General features: G+C 41.7%; 1 protein-coding gene across 4 annotated transcripts in view; it reads left to right on the top strand.

Annotated features, from left to right (window-relative positions):
* The window catches only part of ACOXL (acyl-CoA oxidase like), a 353,848-nt gene that overhangs the window by 51,436 nt on the left and 280,840 nt on the right, over positions 1-21,572 (top strand). For all 4 annotated transcript variants that reach the window (XM_072770257.1, XM_072770256.1, XM_072770255.1 and 1 more), the window contains exon 9: positions 1,545-1,677. In XM_072770257.1, coding sequence (XP_072626358.1) covers positions 1,545-1,677 — 133 coding nt within the window. The remainder of the gene's footprint in view (positions 1-1,544; positions 1,678-21,572) is intronic.

The raw sequence follows: 21,572 nt of genomic DNA, 5'->3' as shown, positions 1-21,572 counted from the left end.
ATAGATCACAGATATAAATGTAAGGGCCAGAACTGTAAAGCTCTTAGAAGAAAGCATATGTGTAAATCTCTGTGACCTTGATTTAAGCACCAAAAGTACAAGAACCAAAGAAAAAAAGAGAAAAATTGGACTTCATCAAAATTTTAAAACCTTTGCACCTCAAAGGACACTATGAAGGAAGTGAAAAGAGAATGCACAGAATAGAAGAAAATATTTGGAAATTGTATATATTGTAATGTATATGATACATATATTATCTATATAATTTGCAATATATATACACACACACACACACACATATTATCCAGAATATAAAAGGAACTATTATAGCTCAACAATTAAAAGACAAATGACCCAGTTGAAAAATGGCCAAAAATCTGAATAGATATTTCTCCGAAGAAGATAAGCAAATGGCTAATGAGCACATGGAAAGATGCTCAACATCATTGTCATTAGGGAAATGCCAATCAAAACCACAATGAGATACCATTTTGCACCTGGTCAGATGACTATAATAAAAGAGGCCATGATAAGGGTTGGTGAGGATGTGTAGAAATTGAAACCCTCTTACATTGTTGGTGGGGATGTAAATGGTGTTGGGGATATAAATGGTGTTGCTAATTTGGAAAAGAGTTTGGCACTTCTTCAAAAGTTTAAATTTTTCATATGAGCCAGTAGCAATTCTGCTCCTAGGTATTTGTGAAAACATTGTTCAGAAGAGGATTGAAAACATGTCCACACAAAAACATGTACACAATTGTTCACAGCATAATTACTCATAATAGCCATAAAGGGGGAAATGACCCAGATATCTGTCAACTGATGAATGGAGAAACAAAATATGGTGTTTCAATACAATGGAATATCACTGGGCCATAAAAAGAAATAAAGTACTGACACACAGTTACAACATGCATGAACCTTGAAAACAATGAGCTGAGTAAAAGAAGACAGATATGAAAGCCACATATTGTACAATTCCACTGATGTGAAACATCCAGAATAGACAATCCGTAGAGATAGAAAGTGGAGTAATGGTTGCCAGGGCCTGGAGTATGATGAGTATGGGGAGTGACTGCTAATAGTATGAGTTTTCTTTTTGAGATGATGAAATGTTTTGGAATTGGACAGTGGTAATATTGTATGAGTTTATGAATGTACTAAAAACCACTGAATTGCACACTTTAAAGGGGGGAATTTTATGGAATGTGAATTATATATCAACAACAAAAGAGTGGATTGATGTGTGGTCTTCACATTCTAGTGTTGGTTTAATGATGGTGGTCCTCATGCTTTTTTTGTGCCAAGGGCCACTGCTTAGTCACGGGATGGTGGTGGCATGAAACCTGCTTCTACTTTCCCTGAGTCAAGCCTTGGTCAGAATATTCTGGGGAGGCTCTTGCCCTACCCCAACTCTGATGTCTCAGGGCGGTTCCTGCATCTGGAAACCCTGTGTATGCATACGGCACTATTTCTAGTGGGGCCATGTTCTTCTTCTGTGTTAACTCTACCCCCCTTTTCCACCTACCTCTTCCCTACCATAGGTTTGGTTCTGTGGCTCCAGATGGGCAATACCATTCACCTATTAAGAACAAGAGTGCAAGATTCAATGCGATGCTGGCAGCGCTGACTCCTTCGAGATTAGCTGTGACTTTCCAAGCTATGGGTGCCATGAAGGTAGTTGACTCTGATTTTAATTTACATCGCAGTTTGTTCTCTGCATGTTCCAGGGATGGGTAGCAATTTCAGAAGCTGAGCTTCTTGAGCCACAGTTGGTATAATGTAGCTAGGGCTAATGGTTAGATATGAAGAGGTACCAGTTGGCCACACACAGAGAACATTTCTGCACCCTTCTTATCATGGGATCCTATCCATCTGTATCTCAGATGTGCTGCTGATTATGGGGGATAGAACATAGGCATTATGGTGAAAGAGCCACAAAAGATGACCCTGGAGGGACTGGGTCATTCAGAACAAATGCATCTGCTGGAAAAGCAGCTAAGAGCTGACACATGAGGGAAGGCCAGCATGTCTCAGCTGAGTTCACTGGGGAGATTTGATGGTCATGTGGCTGTTTGGAGTGTGGCATTCAGCCTCACAGCTTAGAGTCCATGAAACCAGACCCCCAGAAGACATCTCTAACCTCCCCTCTTCCCACACCTTCCCAAATACTGATTTGGAAAGAGAGGCCAGGAGAGGAAAGTTCTGGAAAGCCCTTCTCTTCTTCCTCTTCCTTCTCTTTCCCCATCTCCTCCTCCTCCTCCTCCTCAAGGCTCAGCATTGTCTGTTCTCTGGGCCTTTTCCATCCCTTTGCATGAAGGAAAAGCCTGCTTTAAGCTTCACTGAGCTTGGTGAAGTTGGAAGAAAAATTAAGAAACCCATGAATATACATTGTAACTTGAATCCAAATTTTCCATCAAGAAGGAATAAATTTCATTCACCTGATTCCAGGCCTGGCCTCAGCACACAGTTTTCTGACTAGAAGGAAAATTCTTTTTTACTCTTTTCCACCAAGTTGATCCTGCTGTCTAGGAAGCCTGCCTGATAGGAATTTCCCTGTGTTTTGCTTTCCTACCAATTGGTACAATTGTGACACTATAGACACCCACCCTGGGTAGTATTAAGCCAATGTCCTCATGCCCAAGGCACTGCTTCCTGTACTTGTTTTCTGGTGGTTCTTAAGGGGTTTTGAGTTCTGAAGTCTTACATCAGGAACGGCTCAGCTGGTTGGTCCCCTTAGCTGAATTGTCTGGCAAAGGAAAAAGATCCCCAGGGAAGCCTTGTGATGAAGGCAGAGAGATGAGGCCAAGGCTCTCGCACAGCATCAGAGTGCTAATGAAGACTTCTTCTTCAAGTCTGTAGAGAAACTATTTCAGCCATTTCAGGACTTCCGAAAGAGGCAAAGGGGGAGAAGTCATTGAGCTGAGAATGACATTGTAGAGAAGCTGGGACAAAAATCAGATCTGGGATTATCTGGTGCCTCGATGGCAGTATCTGCACATTAGCTCCTCTGCTGGTAGTGGCCTTGGGGTCTCTCTGAGGAGAGCTCTCAGTGAACATGAAAGCACCTGCTCCTGGCTCTAAGACAATGCAGAAAGCCTGTGCTTTATGTTTCTGAGTGGGTGCTGGTGTGTGAAGGATGCCCACATTTCCATCAGTCCCATTAGCTCATCCAGGCTAGTAGCAGAGTCCTGAGGGAGCAGGCACAGGATAGCAGAGGCAGGGAAGTGGCAGGGCCTTTTGGAAGAGACTTGTTTTTAAGTATCTCCAGATCTGGAGCTGGAAGGGTGGGAGAGAGGAGACAGGGGGGCTGATTTCTAAAAGGCACTCGTTCTCCATTCTACTGAACATTGGCAACATAGAGGCCTTATCTTGATCATAGAACAGAGACCTGAGGCTTCAAATCTCATCCTGGACATGACTGGCAGTGGGGTCTCAGTGAATCAGGAGGCCTCCTTAAGCCTCAGTTTCTTCATCTGTAAAGTGGACATTGTGAGGTAAGGCATGAGTGAGTAGAGGTGTGTGCAGTGCTGGCACAGAGCAAATGTTTAGTAGCTCAGAGCTGTCACTGATGTGGTGCCCATTGCCATGCTGCTGTTACTGGGAAGATAGGAGTTAGCTCTAAAAAAAGGAATAAATGTGCTTTTGTTGAAACAGATGTCATCGTGGACTCCAGGTACCAAGGTAGTCTGAAAGGTTTTGCATAGTTCCCTTCTGATTCTTATGTATCTGAAGCAAAATAGAGTGGCCATGAGTCAGCACCTGCCCTGCCAGGAAGTAGATTTGCCCTGTAACAGGGAGATCCCCTCTCAGAGCCTGTGAGCCCCGAAGGCTGCATAGTTTGGGCACTGCCGATGTGGTCCAGCCGTGATGGACAGCGACCCTGGCCACCGTGATCTCATCACAAGCTTCTCGGGCGAGGATGATCTCACCAGTCCTCTTGGCAGCTCCTCCTCTCCTATGGCTCAAACACATGACAGATGTTTTCTCAGCTGAAACCTAAGATGGTCCCACTTGTTCTGTTCTCGCTGATGAGTGGAAAAATGGATCCTTTTCTCCTACGTGCATTCCTTATGTATTAGAAAACTGTCACCGTGGCTCCCCATGGTGACATTTGCTCAAGGCTGAGCATGCCCCGTCCTTTTAAATTTTGCCCAGATGCCTTATTTTTCATGGTTATCTCTCATTTTCATAGTTCCTCAGTACTTTCTGATTTTTTCTTAAAGGCTTGCCTTAATAAGCCTTCCTCCAATTTGTGTTCCAAGTGTCCTGCCAGGTTAAATGATTAGCAGGAACAAAAGGAAAAGGAAACGGAAACCAAGACTTTTGGCCGGGGTGGGAGGTGGGGGCTTAGTAGAGCTCTGTAGCCGAAGTGGGGAGGCTGGGAAGCCTTTTTAGAAGGGGGAAGGAAGGGAAGGGAGAGAAAACTGAATGAGAAAAAAATCAGAGAGGCAGACAAACCATGAGAAGCTCCTAACCCTGGGAAACAAAAAGGGTTGCTGGATGGGAGGTGGGTGGGGGATGGGGTAATTGGGTGATGGGCATAAAGGAGGGCACGCGATGTGATGAGCACTGGGTATTATACACAACTGATGAATTATTGAAAATGACATCTGAAACTAATGATGTACTATATGTTGGCTAATTGAATTTAAATTAAAAAAAAAAAGAGGAAGGAAGTTGGGGAAGTCACTGGTGATTTCGGAGGCAGAAGTAGAAGGAGTGTGAAATGTGAAGGAGGTCTAGGCCATCGTGTTGGGTTGATGTTGCATGTAAGTAAATATTTCAGCCTAAGACAAGCTGGTTCCCCATTTTCAAAAGAGTCTCTGTAGTCTTTTAAAGTAGGTGCTACAAAGTAGCTGGGTCCCTCTCCCAGAGTTCTGAGCAGCTCTGGGTGATGCTGGCGCCAGTGAGTCTGCATTTCCAGCAAGTTCCCCGGTGATGCTGACATTACTGGTTGGGGATCACATTTGGAGAACCACTGCACAGAGCAGATGGATACAGTCACAGATTTCTGGCCCCATCCCAGCCACCTTGTCACTGTTCTGGCCTCCTAGTTCCTCCATGGTCATGGCCCAAGTTCTTTTCCCATCTCCAGCACCTTGCATGACCTCTCACCCAGCCTTCTGTTCACATGCCATCGTGCTGCCTAGCCAGCCCACTCTCGCTTTTCATATAGTGTTCATGTCCCCGTCAGAGCTCAGGCAAGTGTCCCTTCTTCAGAAAGGTCACAGCCTACATGGCATCCCTCTGTCATGTTTTCAAGGCACTGCACTTCCCCTTGAAGTGTTTCTTCACTTCATTAGCCGGTTTTGACTAGCTAATGGTGTGATTGAGCCATTTCTGTGTCCTTGCTACCCTAAAAGATCCATGTAACCAGAGTCCTGCTGGCCGCATTTACTGCTGGGTATTCAGCTTCCCACATGGAGTAGGAACAGAGAAAATAGGAGCTGATGGAATGAATGAAGAATGAATCAGGGTTGCCTGGATGGCTCAGCCAGTTAAGCATCTGCCCTCAGCTCGGGTCATGATCTCAGGATCCTGGGTTTGAGCCGAGTTGGGCTCCCTGCTCAGTGGGGAGTCTGCTTCTCCTTTTGTTCTTCTCTCTCTCTCAAATAAATAAAGTCTTTTTAAAAAAGAATGAATCAAAATTCACAAATTGAACACCTGACATAGTTCTTGGTAGAGGTAAGTGTTTAATACATGTCTGTCTTGTGCCCCACACCCCAAACCCTCAGCCTATTCCAGGGTGATGGGAAAGAAAGATGTTGCTACCTCCTCCTTCTGACTCTACATGTAATATGTACTTTACAAGTGTTAACCCATTTCTCCTCATAACAGCTCTGAGAGGGTTCCATTGGTATGTGGGGAAACTGAAGCAGGAGGATGTTAAAGAAATTGCCCAAGGTGCCCAAGTGAATATACATAGGTTGATTCTTCTGGTCCTTGTTAAGGGAGATGGCTCCATATATGGAAGGATGGTCATAGCATGTTGTGTAGATAAGACTGACATGTAGATGGTATTGAAAAATATGGTTGTATTCAATGGGAATAGGGACAGGGCAATGAAGTACATGAATACTAAGAAGCTGGAGATGCTTGGGCATGTTCATGAGTTGCTGAATTAGCTGAGTTACAACTTGAGTCTCAGAAGGCCACGAGCTGGCCTGTGAATCATTAGGTTAGGCAGACCCTCACCACTGCCCCTAATCAGGACTGCATCTGGTGCGAGCATCACTTTATCCTAGTGCCATTGCTGAAGCAGGCAAGGGATGATGCCCCACATAAAGTTGTTTGGTTGAGATGTGTGGGATTGACATGGAAACAGCTGGAATGTTGTGCTTACTCTAGACCACAGCAAGACCATTAATAGCATGGACTCTGAAACTGGCCTCTTGGATTTGCAGCCTGCCTCTGTATGACCTCAGCAAGTTACTGAGCCTCTCCACACCTCTAAAAATAATGACAGCACTCCCTCATAGAGCTGTTGTAAGGCCTGAGTGGGTCAGTACCCATTCAGAAGCCTCAGGAAGAGGCTTCTACAGTGCCTGCATGCACTAAATCATCAATACATGGAGACTGGATCCCTTATGATTATAAGGGATAGGGGAGCTTATATAATTAAGTTTAGGATTATTGATCATGAAAACAACATCTGTGAAGCTGTGAGGATACCAAACTGGGTTTATAACATGTACTCAGCCATCTGTGGTAGTGGTGCTTAAGCTGACAGTGGAGACTCATGAAGCTGAGCCTGGATGTGGCTGAAAAATGTCTGTGGTCACGGTTGGCTGTGGATATGGGATGGGGAACAGTGAGGTCTGTGCCATCTGGCTGTCTTCCTGGGGTTCAGTGAAGGACACATGGTCTTGAGAGAAGAGTGGAGGGAGTGAATGACCATCTTTGAGTCATAAAAGGTTGTGGTATGTATGATGGTAGATAGCTTTTCCTATTTCCTGGGGCTGAAGGGAGAGCAAAAGGCAGAAATTGGTTTCACGTGGGACACTCAGAACTTGTGATGGGAACATGACCTTTTCTGACGGTGAGCATTGTTGGACATGAAGAAAAGGCCTGAGGAAGGTGGCAGAGTCCACTTTTTCAAGAGAGTCTCCCTATTGATAGGGGTTTCGGGATATCGTGGCCTTGAATGACCTTTTCAGGACCTTCTGACTGTAAAGTTTCATGGAGCAGTAGAACAACAGCGAAGAGGAATCAAAGATGGCTCTTCAAACCATAGGGGCCATGATGGTGCAAAATATTTTGTGCCACGCTGTGTCGGGTGAACATAGAGCAGAGCTAGCTGTGTGTTCCTGCTGTTCTCAAGGTCTTACCTTGAGTCTTCTGCTTCACCCAGACTTTGGCACATCCCCAGAGATGTCCCAGATGTGTGTTCTCAGCCTGGTGTTTGACTCCTGCCTCTGACTCTACAGGGCCAGGCCTGTCACTGGGTGGAATTGGGGCTGGGGCTGAGCAGCTGGTGTTGGAGTATGACAGCCTGCCTACCCTGAAAACCATGAACCAGATGCTGTGACACCTTTCTCTGAGTTGAAGCTCACTCAGTCCCTTTAAATTAATAACCTTAATTCCTGTAGCTATCATTATAAAACTATCAAGTTTTTGTTTAATTCTTGCTATAAGGTCACGTACTTTAGTTTTCTTCTGGAAGCATTTTATGTTTATCTCTCCTTCTTGTGACTTATTTTGATCTCATTTTTATCATTATTAATAGAATGTTTAGTGGGCACAGATCATGTGATTTTATTTAGTCTCAGTGTAGGGCCTAATAGAGCACTAAATGTCACAAAGTATACTCTTCCCTTCCTTCCTTCCTTCCTTCCTTCCTTCCTTCCTTCCTTCCTTCCTTCCTTCTTCCGTTTCTTCCTTCCTTCTATCCATCCATCCATCTTCCTATCAATCTATACACTCATATACCAACCTGTCTATTCATCCTTCTGTCTGTCCATCTATCCACCCATCCCCTTCCATCCATTCATCCATCCATTCATCCACTGATCCACTCACTTACCCATCTATCCATCCACCCACCCACCTTCCCACCCATCCCATTACAAAGACTCTGAACACAAGGGGGATCCATTCATATATGATTTAGTAGTTAACGGGGAGCTATGTAATGTTCTAAAGAAAAGCAGTCACCTTTTCAATGGACACATATTTTAGAAAACTCCCTAAGCAGGAGTGCATAAGGAGAGGTCAGATCCTGGTCCTCCAGAGTCTGGTCCTCCAGAGCCTGGTCCTTGCCCAGCATTAAGGATTGAATAAGAAGCATCTCTATAGGGCCTTGTATGCATGAGGGCTTGGTGTGGGAACTGAACTGAATGGGATTGGATGAAATGGAAGCACTCTGACAATGAGCACAGGGAGACCTCTGCTTCATCAAATAGTGTGGTGTAAGGGAGGGCAGAGTGAGGTAGGGTGTGGGGTCCCTAGAGCAATGTCTTGAAAATGTATGGTACTCACAAGTGTGTGTGTATCATTGAAATTGATGAGGCCAAATTGGTTGATGTTTATTCTATTGACACTTTTGTATGTGGCCAGTCTTCTGTTATCACAGGGAGTTGTAGAGTTGAAAATGGGGCTCATCTTGTGTCAGTTGTCTGCTTCTTTTTAGATGCATTGTGTATGCTTTGAGGAAGCAGGTTCACATTGCTCGTCTTGTTCTACTCAGGTTGACATTATTCTTACTTTAGTATCTTCACACACGCATACACAAGTGTAAGGAGCAGAGCAGCAGGACTTGCTCAGATGCTGGGGAAGTCCGAAGGGATAAAGGATTTGGTCTGGATGATCCTCAGAGGGGCCATCTGTGAAATATGTGCGGTTTTGTTTTCCCGTGTAGAAAATTCCCAATATTGACCACCAGAGGGTAGCAAATACCAATAATGACTTGCAGATTATTTTTTCCTTTATATTTATTTGCTGTTGTATATAAGAAAAGGCTGGAATTTTGTTGTTCTCATCAGTTTAGCATCTTGTCAGCTCTGAGTGTTGATTGTTACAAAGTGGTCAATATAAGGACAGTGGGGGTGTATCAGCTGAGTAATTAATTGTCTGGCTGAAGACCAAGACTGTACATAGGATATAGAGTTATCTGGATGACTCTTCAGGATATAATTTGACTCACAAATGTCTTAAAAAATAAGTTTGCAGCATTTTGGGTGGGTGTGAAAATAGTTAAATTTTTTTTGTGTATGTTTCCATGGCAGTTTACATTTTTAACAACTGAAATTTAAACATTTATTTTTTAAAAGGTACATCTGCTGCCTTTTTCCCCAAAGAGCAAATAGCTAAAGATCCAGTACAACTCTAGATAAGTAGCACATGACATGAAGTTTTGAAATGCTTATTTTAAAGAATTGCCATTTTGAATTTACTTCAATTCTGTGAACACATGTTGGATGAGTCGCCGTGGGCAGTGAGCAAAGATAACCTGGAACAGGTGTGCACCTTCCAGGAGCTCATGGAGCATCCAGGTAACTGAGACACTACAGCGCTGCGAGGGACTCCACTGTGAGGCGTCCTCCAGGGGTTATACTGGCAGGAAGGGGAAGGTGGTGATGGTAGTATTGAGAATAACACTTTATAAAGAGAGGGTCCTGAGATTTCTGTGGTTGGAAGCGACCTCAGAGATAAGAGTCCATTGCACATCTTTTATGGAGACATTTCTAAATGAGGCCTTGGGTCTCTCAGGCACAAAGATCTAGAAGTTGACCTCCAGTCCTTCCACCCTGGGCAGTCTCTAGTCACATCTTCAGATGGACAAGCTAAGAGCATGTGGTGGTGTTTGGAGTTTTCTGTACTATAGGAGAGGCATCCCTCCCCCTTTGGTGTGGCCTAGGGATATGAGATGTTTGTGGTGATGATAACATTTCAAGGAACAGGGCTCCCTTGAACTAAGTCATCAGAGGCTGGGCAAGCCCTGTAGGAAACCCCATTCTCTTCAAACCCTGCATTGTGGCCATGGCAGCTGTGAGAGTGGTGGTGAAGCTGTTGCCAGTGGAGACTGCTTCCAAGTTGCTCTGAGCCTGAGTCCTGCTTAAGAAGGGGGCTTGCCTGTAGCAGTCTGCTCACCTAGGACTTCTAGAAATGGTGCCCAGCCTGCAGCTGTGAGGAGCTTCATCTGCCCTCTTGCCTGCCTCTAGGGAGCATCATTTGCACCACTCAAAAGGTCAAGTATGGAAAATTAATGGCCGACTTGCTGTCCTTAGGAGTTTTTCCACCTGAAACTTGATACTCCATGTAGCACAAGTGCTTGTACAGGTCACTGTCCCTTTTCCATACTCCACATTTCATGAACTCCATTCTTCCGCTGCCATGAATCCATCTGTTGGGAGTTTCTCTGAGAAAGGCGACCGTAGTTCAGGCTATCACCAAATAAGAACTTCTTGTTCTGAGTGCTTCCTGGAGCATTTTAGGGATAATCACTCCTTTAGTCATCACAGTGGCCCTGTGAGATGGATGCTGTCATGATCCCCGTTTTCTATATGAGAAAACTGAGACATAGAAAAATGTAACAGCTTGCCCCAAATTTCCCAAGCCTTACAATGTGGCAGCCTGGTGCTGGGACCCTGCCTTACCCACAATGGGATGGCTTTTGTAATCCTCAAGCAAGGAGTTCTGTGAGTCCATCACAGACCCTACTCACTGGCGTTCCTGGACCACTTTGATGCACAATTGTGTTTGCTTTGGTTAACCAAGTGAAACCAAAAATTTAAAAAAAATTGTCTACATTTAAAAATGTGGCGATTCCACTCAAACTGGGATTTGGCAGATGCCAGTTGCTTAGCGGCTGGGCCAGAATCCCAGCTTCCTTCTCCACTGTGGCTTAGGACTTGATTTGTTTCTTAGTGGCACCACAGACTTTATATGACTGCCATGTGTCATCGTGGTCCTGAGCATCTATGTGTGGGGAACATGTAGGGTGAGGGAAGACAGGCTGGTCCAGCCTTTATATAGAATGTATTTTTATGGGGAAAAAGTCTGTTTATAATGAACATATGTTGAGTGTGTACAACTTTGAGCTCAGTCCAGTGGGATGATTTTTGAATACCTCTGCGTACTCACATAAGATTTGCTAGTGAAAAGTCAGATATTCCCTTGTTTGAGACCTCTACTTGAGCTCTGGAAGTGGTTTGGCTTAGTTATATGGAAATTTCTCAATAATGTGTCTAGATCTGGTCTTTCATTTTATCCTGTGTGTCACTTGGTATCCTCTTTCAATTTGAAAACTTTTCATTCTGGGGAACTTTCTTCTACTAGTTCTCTGGTAGTTCTTTTTTACCCATTTTTCCATTTTTCTCTGTTTTCTCAGAACTTGAATTGTTTGGAGGTTTTTTTTTTTTTTTTTTTTAAGATTTTATTTATTCATTCATGAGAGAGAGAGAGAGAGGCAGAGACACAGGCAGAGGGAGAAGCAGGCTCCACGCAGGGAGCCTGACGTGGGACTTGATCCCGGGTCTCCAGGATCATGCCCTGGGCTGAAGGCCGCGCTAAACTGCTGAGCCACCAGGGCTGCCCTGTTTGGAGTTTTTGTCTTGATTGCCTCTCTCTTTTCCCCTTAGAGTTCTCAATAGGATTTGCTCTATGTTCTAGAACTTTACCTATTACACATTTTTTATTTGTACAATTACTTTTAATTTTCAAGAGCTCTCTTACCTATTTCTTTTCTACATTGTTTTTTAGATGCAGTTGCTTCTGTAATCTAGATCAACTGGAGATTTTTTTTCAGAGTTCTATTCTCTAAATTATCTTTTTTTCCCCCCTATAGGCTCGGTTGGGGTCAATTAGAGAGAGAGAGGGTTGAGGGGGAGAGAGACTGGAAACCATCATTACAATCAATGTGGGGTCTGTGCTATAAGGGTGTTTTTAGCAGGACCAGGCCAAGGGACACCAGGAATAACTTAAGCTATTCAGAGGAGAGTTCCTCCAAAGACTTCACACTGATTTTTGAAGAGTAAGTAGAAATTGGTTGGGAAATAGAGTGAGGGAAGAACATTCCATGCAGGGGGAGACCATGCATGAAGGCATGGGGGGAGGGGTGAAAACCAATGAAGCCCATTATGGATAAACAGAAGGCTTATCATGGCCAGAGCTTCCATGGTTTGCTTGTGAAGTTGTGGTGGTTATACACCACACTGACCAAGCTGGCAGGTGAGTGAGACCCATAATGGAAAAGGACTCAGGAGCTATGGAGAACCTGTGAAGGAAGAATTACATGCAGGATAAGGACATGACCAGAATTGCATTTTAGATAGAGTGTCATGGCAGATGGGTGGAAGATGTGGGGTGAAGTGTTGGCAATTGGGACTATGATAATGGTCCACATGAGACACAATGTGTGGAAGGGGTGGGGAAAAGAGGAGAGGATATTGGGGCTGATTGGATGTGAGAGACCAAGGATGACAGCAGGTTTGGCTTTGGTGACTGTGTGACCTTCAACTCATTTAGGTAGTTAAGAAGGGGTCCCTTCCTATGCTTTCACCAATAGAAATTTTCCCTTAAATATACAACTGGCTTGACTCTACCTTTAACTTACACTACTGCAGGGGCTGTGAGGTGACTTACCTCACTGGGAAGCTACAGATCAAGTGGAAACCTGCTCTCCACTTTCCCCCTACTTTAAGGAGCAGGTGTTGAGAGCTAGCCCTAGGGAAGGTGCCTTCTCATGGGGAGGCCACGCTGTGCAGCACTACCAGGACTGCATGGCAAGTGTGTCTAAGGCTGGACTGTGGTATTAGCAAGTCCTTCCTTCAGCCACTTCCTCTAGCCTAGTTTGAATCAATATGAAAGATGATATTTTGGCCTGTGTCTTCTGTTCCTTGGTTTATTCCTCAATTTGTATAAAAGCCAGGTGGGGGTGCCTTATAAACCCCAATGTAGGGAGTTTATATGCCTACATGTTCATATTTAAAACGTATATGCCTGATGAGAAGCACAGTGCCCCACTTCCTTGAGGATATGTGGCCCGACTACATTATGACACAGTTTGGGGTTGAAGGGGGATGTTGTCTATGTTGTAGGCAATCACTACCCTCTGGATCAGACTTGACCAGAGTTTGGAGAGGTTGTAGCTGGAGCAGGAGAGGTAAACTGAGGGATGGGCACTCCCTGCCTACAAGGTTGGCCCTGGGTGGAGTGCCTGCCTGAGGGCTTCTGTCGAATCATCTTTAGTTGCTGCTCAGACTCAGAAGCAAGCAGGTCTTGCCTGGGGTACCTGACCTGTGAGGTCAATCATTGGGAATGTCAGCTTCAAGAGAGCAAGATTTGTGTCTTCTTGGTCTCTGTTGTCCCCTCTGGACTTAGAACAGGGCCTGACACTTAGTGAGCATGTAGTGAGTTAATGAATGGGTAGATGAATACATGAATGCCTATAGCGATAAAAGGAAGAGAATAAGTAAATCAGTCCAAATCACAGCTCCATGGAGATCAGATGTATGTCATTTGGTGGCATTTTAAATGAATTAAGGACACTGAACCCTGATCTGAATCTTTAAAAAATTAAAAGCAAGCATTCTCCATTTCTTCTGTGTATGTCTAGACCTTCATTTTATAACTTGGGAGTTGCCTACATCCGGGTATTTTCCATCCATGCAGGGGTCTATACAGGCAGAGACTATTTTGTTTTTTATCTCCTGCAGAACTGACTTGCTCGCTGGCTCACCCCTTGCAGATTGCTCACGGGTGAGCCTCATGGGTCTGACGACATTGTCAGTGTGACTGGAGTGCTATTCTGGGCAGATGACGCACAGGTCTGGGGATGGTCTCTCCTTCTCTGGAGATGGCGGTGTAACAGGATTAAAGCTTCGGAGAGCAGCTCTGGTCCCCGGCTGTGGAGGAGCTGGGTTAAGGGAGATTCTTTCTGGCAACAGAAATGATCTCATACTCAGCAATATAGATCGGATTGCAGAACCTCAAACAGGTCACATCTTGTCACTTCTGGGCTCTGCCCATGACCTCCTGCTTTTCTTTCCTGTTCACCATTCTGTCTAAGAGTAGCTGTTCTTTCCTTGGGAAGCTTCCCCACTCTTCCTGCATGGCACTCTCATGGCACCTTGCTTGTCTGGCCCCAGGTGTGAATAGTTGCCTGCTTCTCCATCAGACTGTTAGACTGGCATCTAGGAGAGAACAGGGGTGTCACACAGCACCAGGTACAGAGGATGCCCTCAATAAATATTGTGAACTGATTCAGCCCTGGGGACTCCCCAGCCCATTACCAGCATGTTTGTTCTCAGGAAATCCAGGAGAAGGGAAAGGGAGCTGCCATGTACTGACTGTTCACTGATGGGCCAGACATGTGATGCTCTATGTGCATTTGCTCACCAAGGGCTCACAACAGCTTTACTGTGATTCTCATTTTACAGAGAGAAGACAGAGGCTCTGTGAGGTAAGGTAGCCTGGCAAGGGCAAACAGCTCATGTGGGGCAATGCAGTGTTGTGCCCAACTTGCCAGAATGACTTGAGAGTCCCCCCAGAATAACTCTTGTCAAATGCCTCTTTTTAATCTTTTTCTTTTTAACTGAAATATAGTTGATACATTATTATATTAGTTTCAGATGTACAACATAGTGATTTGACATTTATATACATTACTCAGTGCCACCACGGTAAGTGTGGCTACTATCATTGACTATATTCCCTTTGCTGTATTTTCATCCCTGAGACTTAATTATAACTGGAATTTTCTATCTCTTAATCCCCTTCACCTGTCTCACTCACTCACTCATCTCCTGCACTCCTCCCCTCTGGCAACTATCAATTTGTTCTCTGTATTTATGAGTCTTTTTGTTTGTTCATTTGTTTTGTTTTTTTAGATTTCACATGTAAGTGAAATAATATGGTGTTTGTCTTTGTCTGTCTGACTTATTTCACTTAGCATATTGCCATCTAGACCCACATCATGAATAGCAAGATTACATTCTTTTTGTGGCTGAGTAATAGTTCATTATGGTATATATATATATATATATATATATATATATATATATATATATATATCTCACATCTTCTTTATCCATTCATCTATCAATGGATACTTAGGTTGCTTCCATATCTCAGGATGCTTCCATATCTATTGTAAATAATGCTGTAATAATGGAATATATCATTTTTTAGCATATATCTTTTTGAATTAGTATTTTTGGTTTTTTTTTGGCAAATACTCAGAAGTGAAATTACTAGGTTTTAAGTATTTTTATTTTTAATTTTTTTGAGCAACCTCTGTACTCTTGTCCATAGTGGCTGTATCAATTTGTATTCCCACCAACAGTGCACAAGGATTCCCTTTTCTCCAATCCTCTTCAATAGTTGTTATTTTTTGGTTTTTTGATATTAGCCATTCTGACTGTTGTGAAATGATATCTCATGGTGATTTTGATTTGCATTTCCCTGATGTTGAGTGATTTTGAGCATCTGTTCATATGTTTTTTGGCCATTGGTATACTGTCTTCATTGGAGAAATATCTACTCAGGTCTTCTGACCATTTTAAAGTCAGATTGTTCGTTTTCTTTGGTGTTGAGTTGGATGAGTTCTCTATATATTTTGGATATTAACCCCTTGTCATAAATATCGTTAGTATTTGTCCTCTCCCTTTCAGTAGGTTGTCTTTTTTTGTTGATGCTGTGCAAAAGCTTTTTAGTTTAATGTAGTCACAATTGTTTATTTTTGTTTTTGTTGCCCTTTTCTGAGAAGATAGATCCAAAAAATATATTGCTAAGACCAATGTCCAGAAGCTTACTAACTATATTTCCTTTGGGGAAATTTATAGTTTAGGTCTCACATTTAGGTCTCCAGTCCACTTTGAGTTTATTTTTATGTAATAAAATCTCATTCTTTTTCATGTAGCTGTCCAGTTTTCCTAACACCATTTATTGAAGAGACTGTCTCTTTCTCACTGTATATTCTTGCCTCCTTTGTTGTAGATTAATTCACCATTAAATCGTGGATTTATTTCTGGGCTCTGTATTCTGTTTCAATGTATCTATTTTATTTTTATGCCAGTACCATATTATTTTGATTACTATAGCTTTGCAGTATTGTTTGAAATCTGGGATTGTGATATCTACAGCTTTGTTCTTTTTCAAGATTGCTTTGGCTATTTGGGGTCTTTCATGATTCCATATGAATTTTAGGATTATTGGTTCTAGTTCCATAAAAAATACTATTTTGATAGGGATTACACTGAATCTGTAGATTACTTTGGATACTTTGGACAATTTAACAGTATCAATTCTTTCAATCTATGAGTATGGTATATTCCATTTATTTGTGTCACCTTCAATTTCTTTTATCAATGTCTTATTGTTTTCAGAGTATAGGTCTTTCATTTCCTTAAATTTATTTTTTAAATTCAATTTATTCCTAGATATTTTATTCTTTTTGATGCAATTGAGAATGGGATTATTTTCTTAATTTCTCTTTCTGCTAGTTAGTAGTGTAGAAATATCTGTATATTAATTGTGTATCTTTTAACTTTACTGAATTCATGTATTAGTACTAATACATAAATTTTTTGGTGGCGTCTTTAGGGTTTTCCATATGTGGTATCATGTCATCTGCAAATAGTGACAATTTTACTTCTTCCTTACCGATATGGATACCTTTTAATTTCTTTTTCTTGTCTTACTGCTATGTCTAGGACTTCCAGTACTACATTGAATAAAAATAATGAGAGTGGAAAACCTTGTCTTGTTCCTGGTCTTAGAGGAAAAAGCTTTTAGCTTTTTACCATTAAGCATGATATTAGCTGTGGTTTTGTCACATATGGCCTTTAGTATATTGAAGTATGTTTCTTCTTTGCCCATTTTTTAAAAAAGATTTTATTTATTTAATAAATACACACACACACACACACACACACACACACACACAGGCAGAGACACAGGCAGAGGGAGAAGCAGGCTCCATGCAGGGAGCCCGATGTGGGACTCGATCCCAGGACTCCAGGATCAGGCCCTGGGCTGATGGTGGCACTAAACCGCTGAGCCACCTGGGCTGCCCTATGCCCATTAAAAAAAAAAAAAAAAAAAAAAGATTTCTGTTTTTTATTTGTTTTTTTTTTAAATTTTTTCAAATATTTTGTTTATTTATTCATGAGAGACACAGGGAGAGGCAGAGACACAGGCAGAAGGAGAAGCAGGCTCCACACGGGGAGCCCCATGTGGGACTCGATCCCGGGTCTCCAGGATCACACCCTGGGCTGAAGGCGGAGCTAAACCGCTGAGCCACCCGGGCTGCCCCAGATTTTTAATTTTTTAAAGTAACTTCTACACCCAATGTGGGGCTTGAACCCATGACCCTGAGATCAAGAGTTTCATGCTCCACCAATTGAGCCAGCCAGGTGCCCCTCTGCCCACTTTATTGGGAGTTTTTATCATGAATGGATGTTCAATCTTGTCAAGTTTTCTTTTCTGTGTACATTGAGATGATGCGAGTTTTATTCTTCATTTTGTTAATATGGTATATCACATTGATTGATTTGTGGATATTGAATCATCCTTCCCTCCTCTGAATAATTCTCACTTGATTGTGGTAAATGCTTCTTTGAATGTATTGTTGAATTAAGTTTGCTAATGTTTTGTTGATGATTTTTTGCATCTGTGCTCATCATAGATATTAGGCTATAATATTAGGCTATGCTCATCAGGGATATTAGGCTATAATTTTTCTTTCTTTTTTTTTTGTAGTGCCTCTGTGTGATTTTGGTATCAGGTAATGCTAATTTTGTAGAATGAATTTGGAAGCATTCCTTACTCTCTCTCTCTCTTTCTCTCTCTTTTTTAGAGAGAGAGAGAAAGAGCATGAGTGCAGGGGGGAGGGGCAGAGAGAGAGGAAGAGAGAGAATCTTAGGCAGACTTCATACCCAGGATGAGGCCCAATGCGAGACTTGATCTTGTGACCTTGAGATCATGACCTAAGCCAAAACCAAGAGTTGGGTGCTTAATTGACTGAGACACCCCTCCTTCCTCTTCAATTTATTAAATCTTCTTTAAATATTTGGTAGAATTTACTTGTGAAGCCATCTAGTCCTGGACTTTTGTTTGTTGGGAGTTTTAAAATTACTGGTTCAATTTCATTACTAGTAATTGGTCTATTCAGATTTTCTATTTCTTCTTTATTCCACCATAGAAGGTTTATGTTTTTAGAAATTTACCCATTTCTTCTAGGTTGCCCAGTGTGTTGGTACAAAATTTTTTAATAGTTGTCTCTTATAATCCTTTGTATTTCTGTAGTGTCAGTTGTAACCTCTTCTTTTATTTATTTTTTTTCCTCTTCTTTTATTTATTTGCATTGTCTCTCTTTTTATACTGATGAATCTGACCAATTTGTTTATCTTTTCAAAGAACTACCTTTAATTTTTACTGATCTTTTCTAGAGGCTTTTTCAGCCTCTATTTAATTCATTTTTCACTCTAATCTTTGTTATTTCCTTCCTTTTACTAACTGTGAGCTTTGTTCTTCTTTTTCTAGTTCTTCTAGGTATAAGGTTAGATTATTTATTTGATTTTTTTTTTCTTAAGGTAGGCCTGTATTGCTATAAACTTTTCTCTTAGAGCTACTTTTGTTGCATCCCAGAGATTTTGAACCACTGTGTTTTCATTTTCATTTGTTTCAAAGTTTAAAAAAAAGCTTCCTCTTTGATTTCTTCATTGACCTCTTACTTGTTTAGTAGCATAGTATTTCATCTGCATGTGTTTTTTCTTTTCTAGTTTATTTCTTGTAGTTGCTTTCTAGTTCTATACTGTTTTGGTCAGAAAAGATACTTGATATGATTTAAATCTTCTTAAATTCATTGGGACTTGTTTTGTGGCCTGACATGTGATCCATCCTGGAGAATGTTACATGTGCATTTGAAAAGAATGTGTATTCTGCTGTTTTTGGATGGAATATTCTCTGTATATCTGCTAAATCCATCTAATCTAATGTGTTACTCAAAGCCACTGTTTCTTTATTGATTTTCTGTCTGGATTATCTACCCATTGATTTAAGTAGGATGTTAAAGTCCTCACTATTATTGTATTACTGTCAATTTCTCCCTTGATATCTGTTAATATTTGCTTTGTATATTTAGGTGCTTCTATTTGGGTGCATAGATATTTACAATTGTTATATCCTTTTTTAGGGCTGATCCCTTTATCATTAGTAATACTCTTCTCTGCCTCTTTCTATAGTCTTTGTTTTAAAGTCTGTTTTGTCTAATATGTGTTGCTACCCTAGCTTTCCTTTCTTTTTTTTTTTTTTTTTGCTTGTATTTGCATAGAATATCTTTTTCTACCCCTTTAACTTCAGTCTGTATGTTTCTTTAGGCCTGAAGTTGGCAGCATATAGATGGGTCTTGTTTTTCTATCCATTCAGTCACTACTTGAAAGACTATTTTGAGGCTGCACTGGAGAAGGAGTATTGGACATGGGCCCCTAAAGTGTAGTATCTTAGATTTCTGGGAACTTTCATGCCTCTTGCTTGGGTAAACTGTTTGAACCTTTGAACCCATCCTAGAATGTGATATTCTAAGGATTAGATTCTGTCTGTCTCTGTGTGTTTAGGGCAACCTTAGACTCAAATTGAGTTTTGTTCACTGGACATCATAGATCAGGTAGTTAGGGTGATGAGCATTAGCACCAAAGTGACCCTTTTGGGCTGTGTTTTCTTTATTAATTTTCATCTGATGAGAATGTTGTAGTGAGTAGACTTTTAAAAAATATTTGCATATCTCATTTCTCTGTCTAATTAGCATTGTAAGAACAATGTCCCAGTTTTCATGCTTGAATAAATGTCATGGTATAAGGCTCTAAGGGGCTGGTTCACTGCAGCACTTTCCCTTTCTAGTGTTTGGCATCTCATCTAAGCTTTGTTTCAATGCACATTCCAAACATTTCTTTTAAAAAAACTAATCTTGTCAGCCAAATAATACCTTTTACTGCCATGAGATATTTCCTAAATTTAGAGGACACTTTTGTCATTGTTGCAGCATGACTCTAAGCATCAGCTCACAGGAGATGTTTAATCAAAAGTATACTCTATGCCTATAGTCCATTTTTAGAGTAAGTGGAATTTAAAAAGTGTGTGTGTGGGGGTAGGTTAAATATGGCCTTTCCTCTGACATAACCCCACATTTATATATGACCTTCCAAATCCTCTGGTTTATTCACTTTAGTCCACTACATAGACTAAAGGCATGACAGTATTTTAAATTTCAGAGGATAGAATATAGATATAAGTCCCTGCATGTAAAGGGTTTCAGTCCTGTTTGAAAAAACAGAATGTAGACTTGAAAGGATCCTACATTAACATTGGTGTCCTGGGAGCATGATGAAGCTGTAACAAGCACAGGATCACTTGGCTTCAATGCTGTAGTTAGAAGCCCGCCTGACTTGGCATACTGAGAAGGAATGAAGAGAACACACTGTTATAAGAAGCATATTTTTCAGAACACTAGAGGGGATAGTTCCACTCAGTGACTGGATTATTGTTGAGTTCTGGGTTTTATTTGTAAATAGAGACCCACATAAATGGAGCCAGTCTGGAGATGATACCCAGAATAGTAGAGGGATTTAACAAAATACCATTCTAGGAACTACTGGAACATCTGGGGATGCTTAGCTGAGAAAGAGAAGATCTTGGGATGGAGAGGCATGACAGCAATCATATAATAAACTGGGGATATTGGAGGCAGCTGGGACACTGGTTTGGCTTGGATGATGGAGGGGTTTTCTTGCTTTGTTAAATATTTTTCATTTTATTCTCTTGGCAATGAAGCTCTATTGATGATTCGTAAGGAAGGAAGCAGTGAGAAATAGCTTGTGGTTCAGGGAACACCTTGGTTTGGAATGGAGAACACAGAGGTGAAACAAGTTTAGGAAGGAAAGCATGAGTTTACAGAAGCTTCAGGCAGAAGTGTGGAGGCTCTGGGATGCATTGGGTAAAGCTGGGGGGAGTAGGTCACATCGTGCATGAGGAATTCTGGGAAAAGCCTACATTTAAAGTAGCTAAAGGACGTGATAGGAGAATGCAAGAGATTGGTCAGGGAAGTAGGAGGAAAACCAGAAGATTAAAGCTTCACTGAAGCCAGGAGGAGAGAATTCAAGAAGGAATGTGTAGTTAGTGATTCTACAGTAATCATCACCATTTGTTGAGCTCATTCACTGAGTGCCAGTTATTTTGCTACATGCTCTCCATACATCATTTCCTTTAATTCTTATAGGAGTTCCATAAAGGAAACACTAATGTTGATATTCTGTAGGTAAGGGACTGAGGACCAGTCTTGGAAGACAAAATGTGAACTTTAGTATGAAACAAACTGAGTTTGAGTTCCACCTCTGCTTTAATTAGGTGTACATATTCATACAGATTACTTAGTTTTTCTTTTCTAAATGAAGTGCAGTGACCCAGTTTCCTAAGGATGTTGATGGGATTCTATGAGCTATTGTCTTTTTGTAAGTGAAGCCCTTCACATGTGCCCAATATGCAGGAGTCCTTCCATAGATTTTAGCCTGGTCTTGGTTATTCCCCAGGGCTACCTAGCTGGTGAGTGGTGGATCTGAATTTGAACTCAGGTC

This window comes from Canis lupus, chromosome 12 (assembly GCF_048164855.1).
Source record: "Canis lupus baileyi chromosome 12, mCanLup2.hap1, whole genome shotgun sequence".
NCBI lineage: Eukaryota > Metazoa > Chordata > Mammalia > Carnivora > Canidae > Canis > Canis lupus.
Note: the sequence above shows the minus strand (reverse complement) of the source record. Positions and strands in the feature narration are given on the sequence as shown.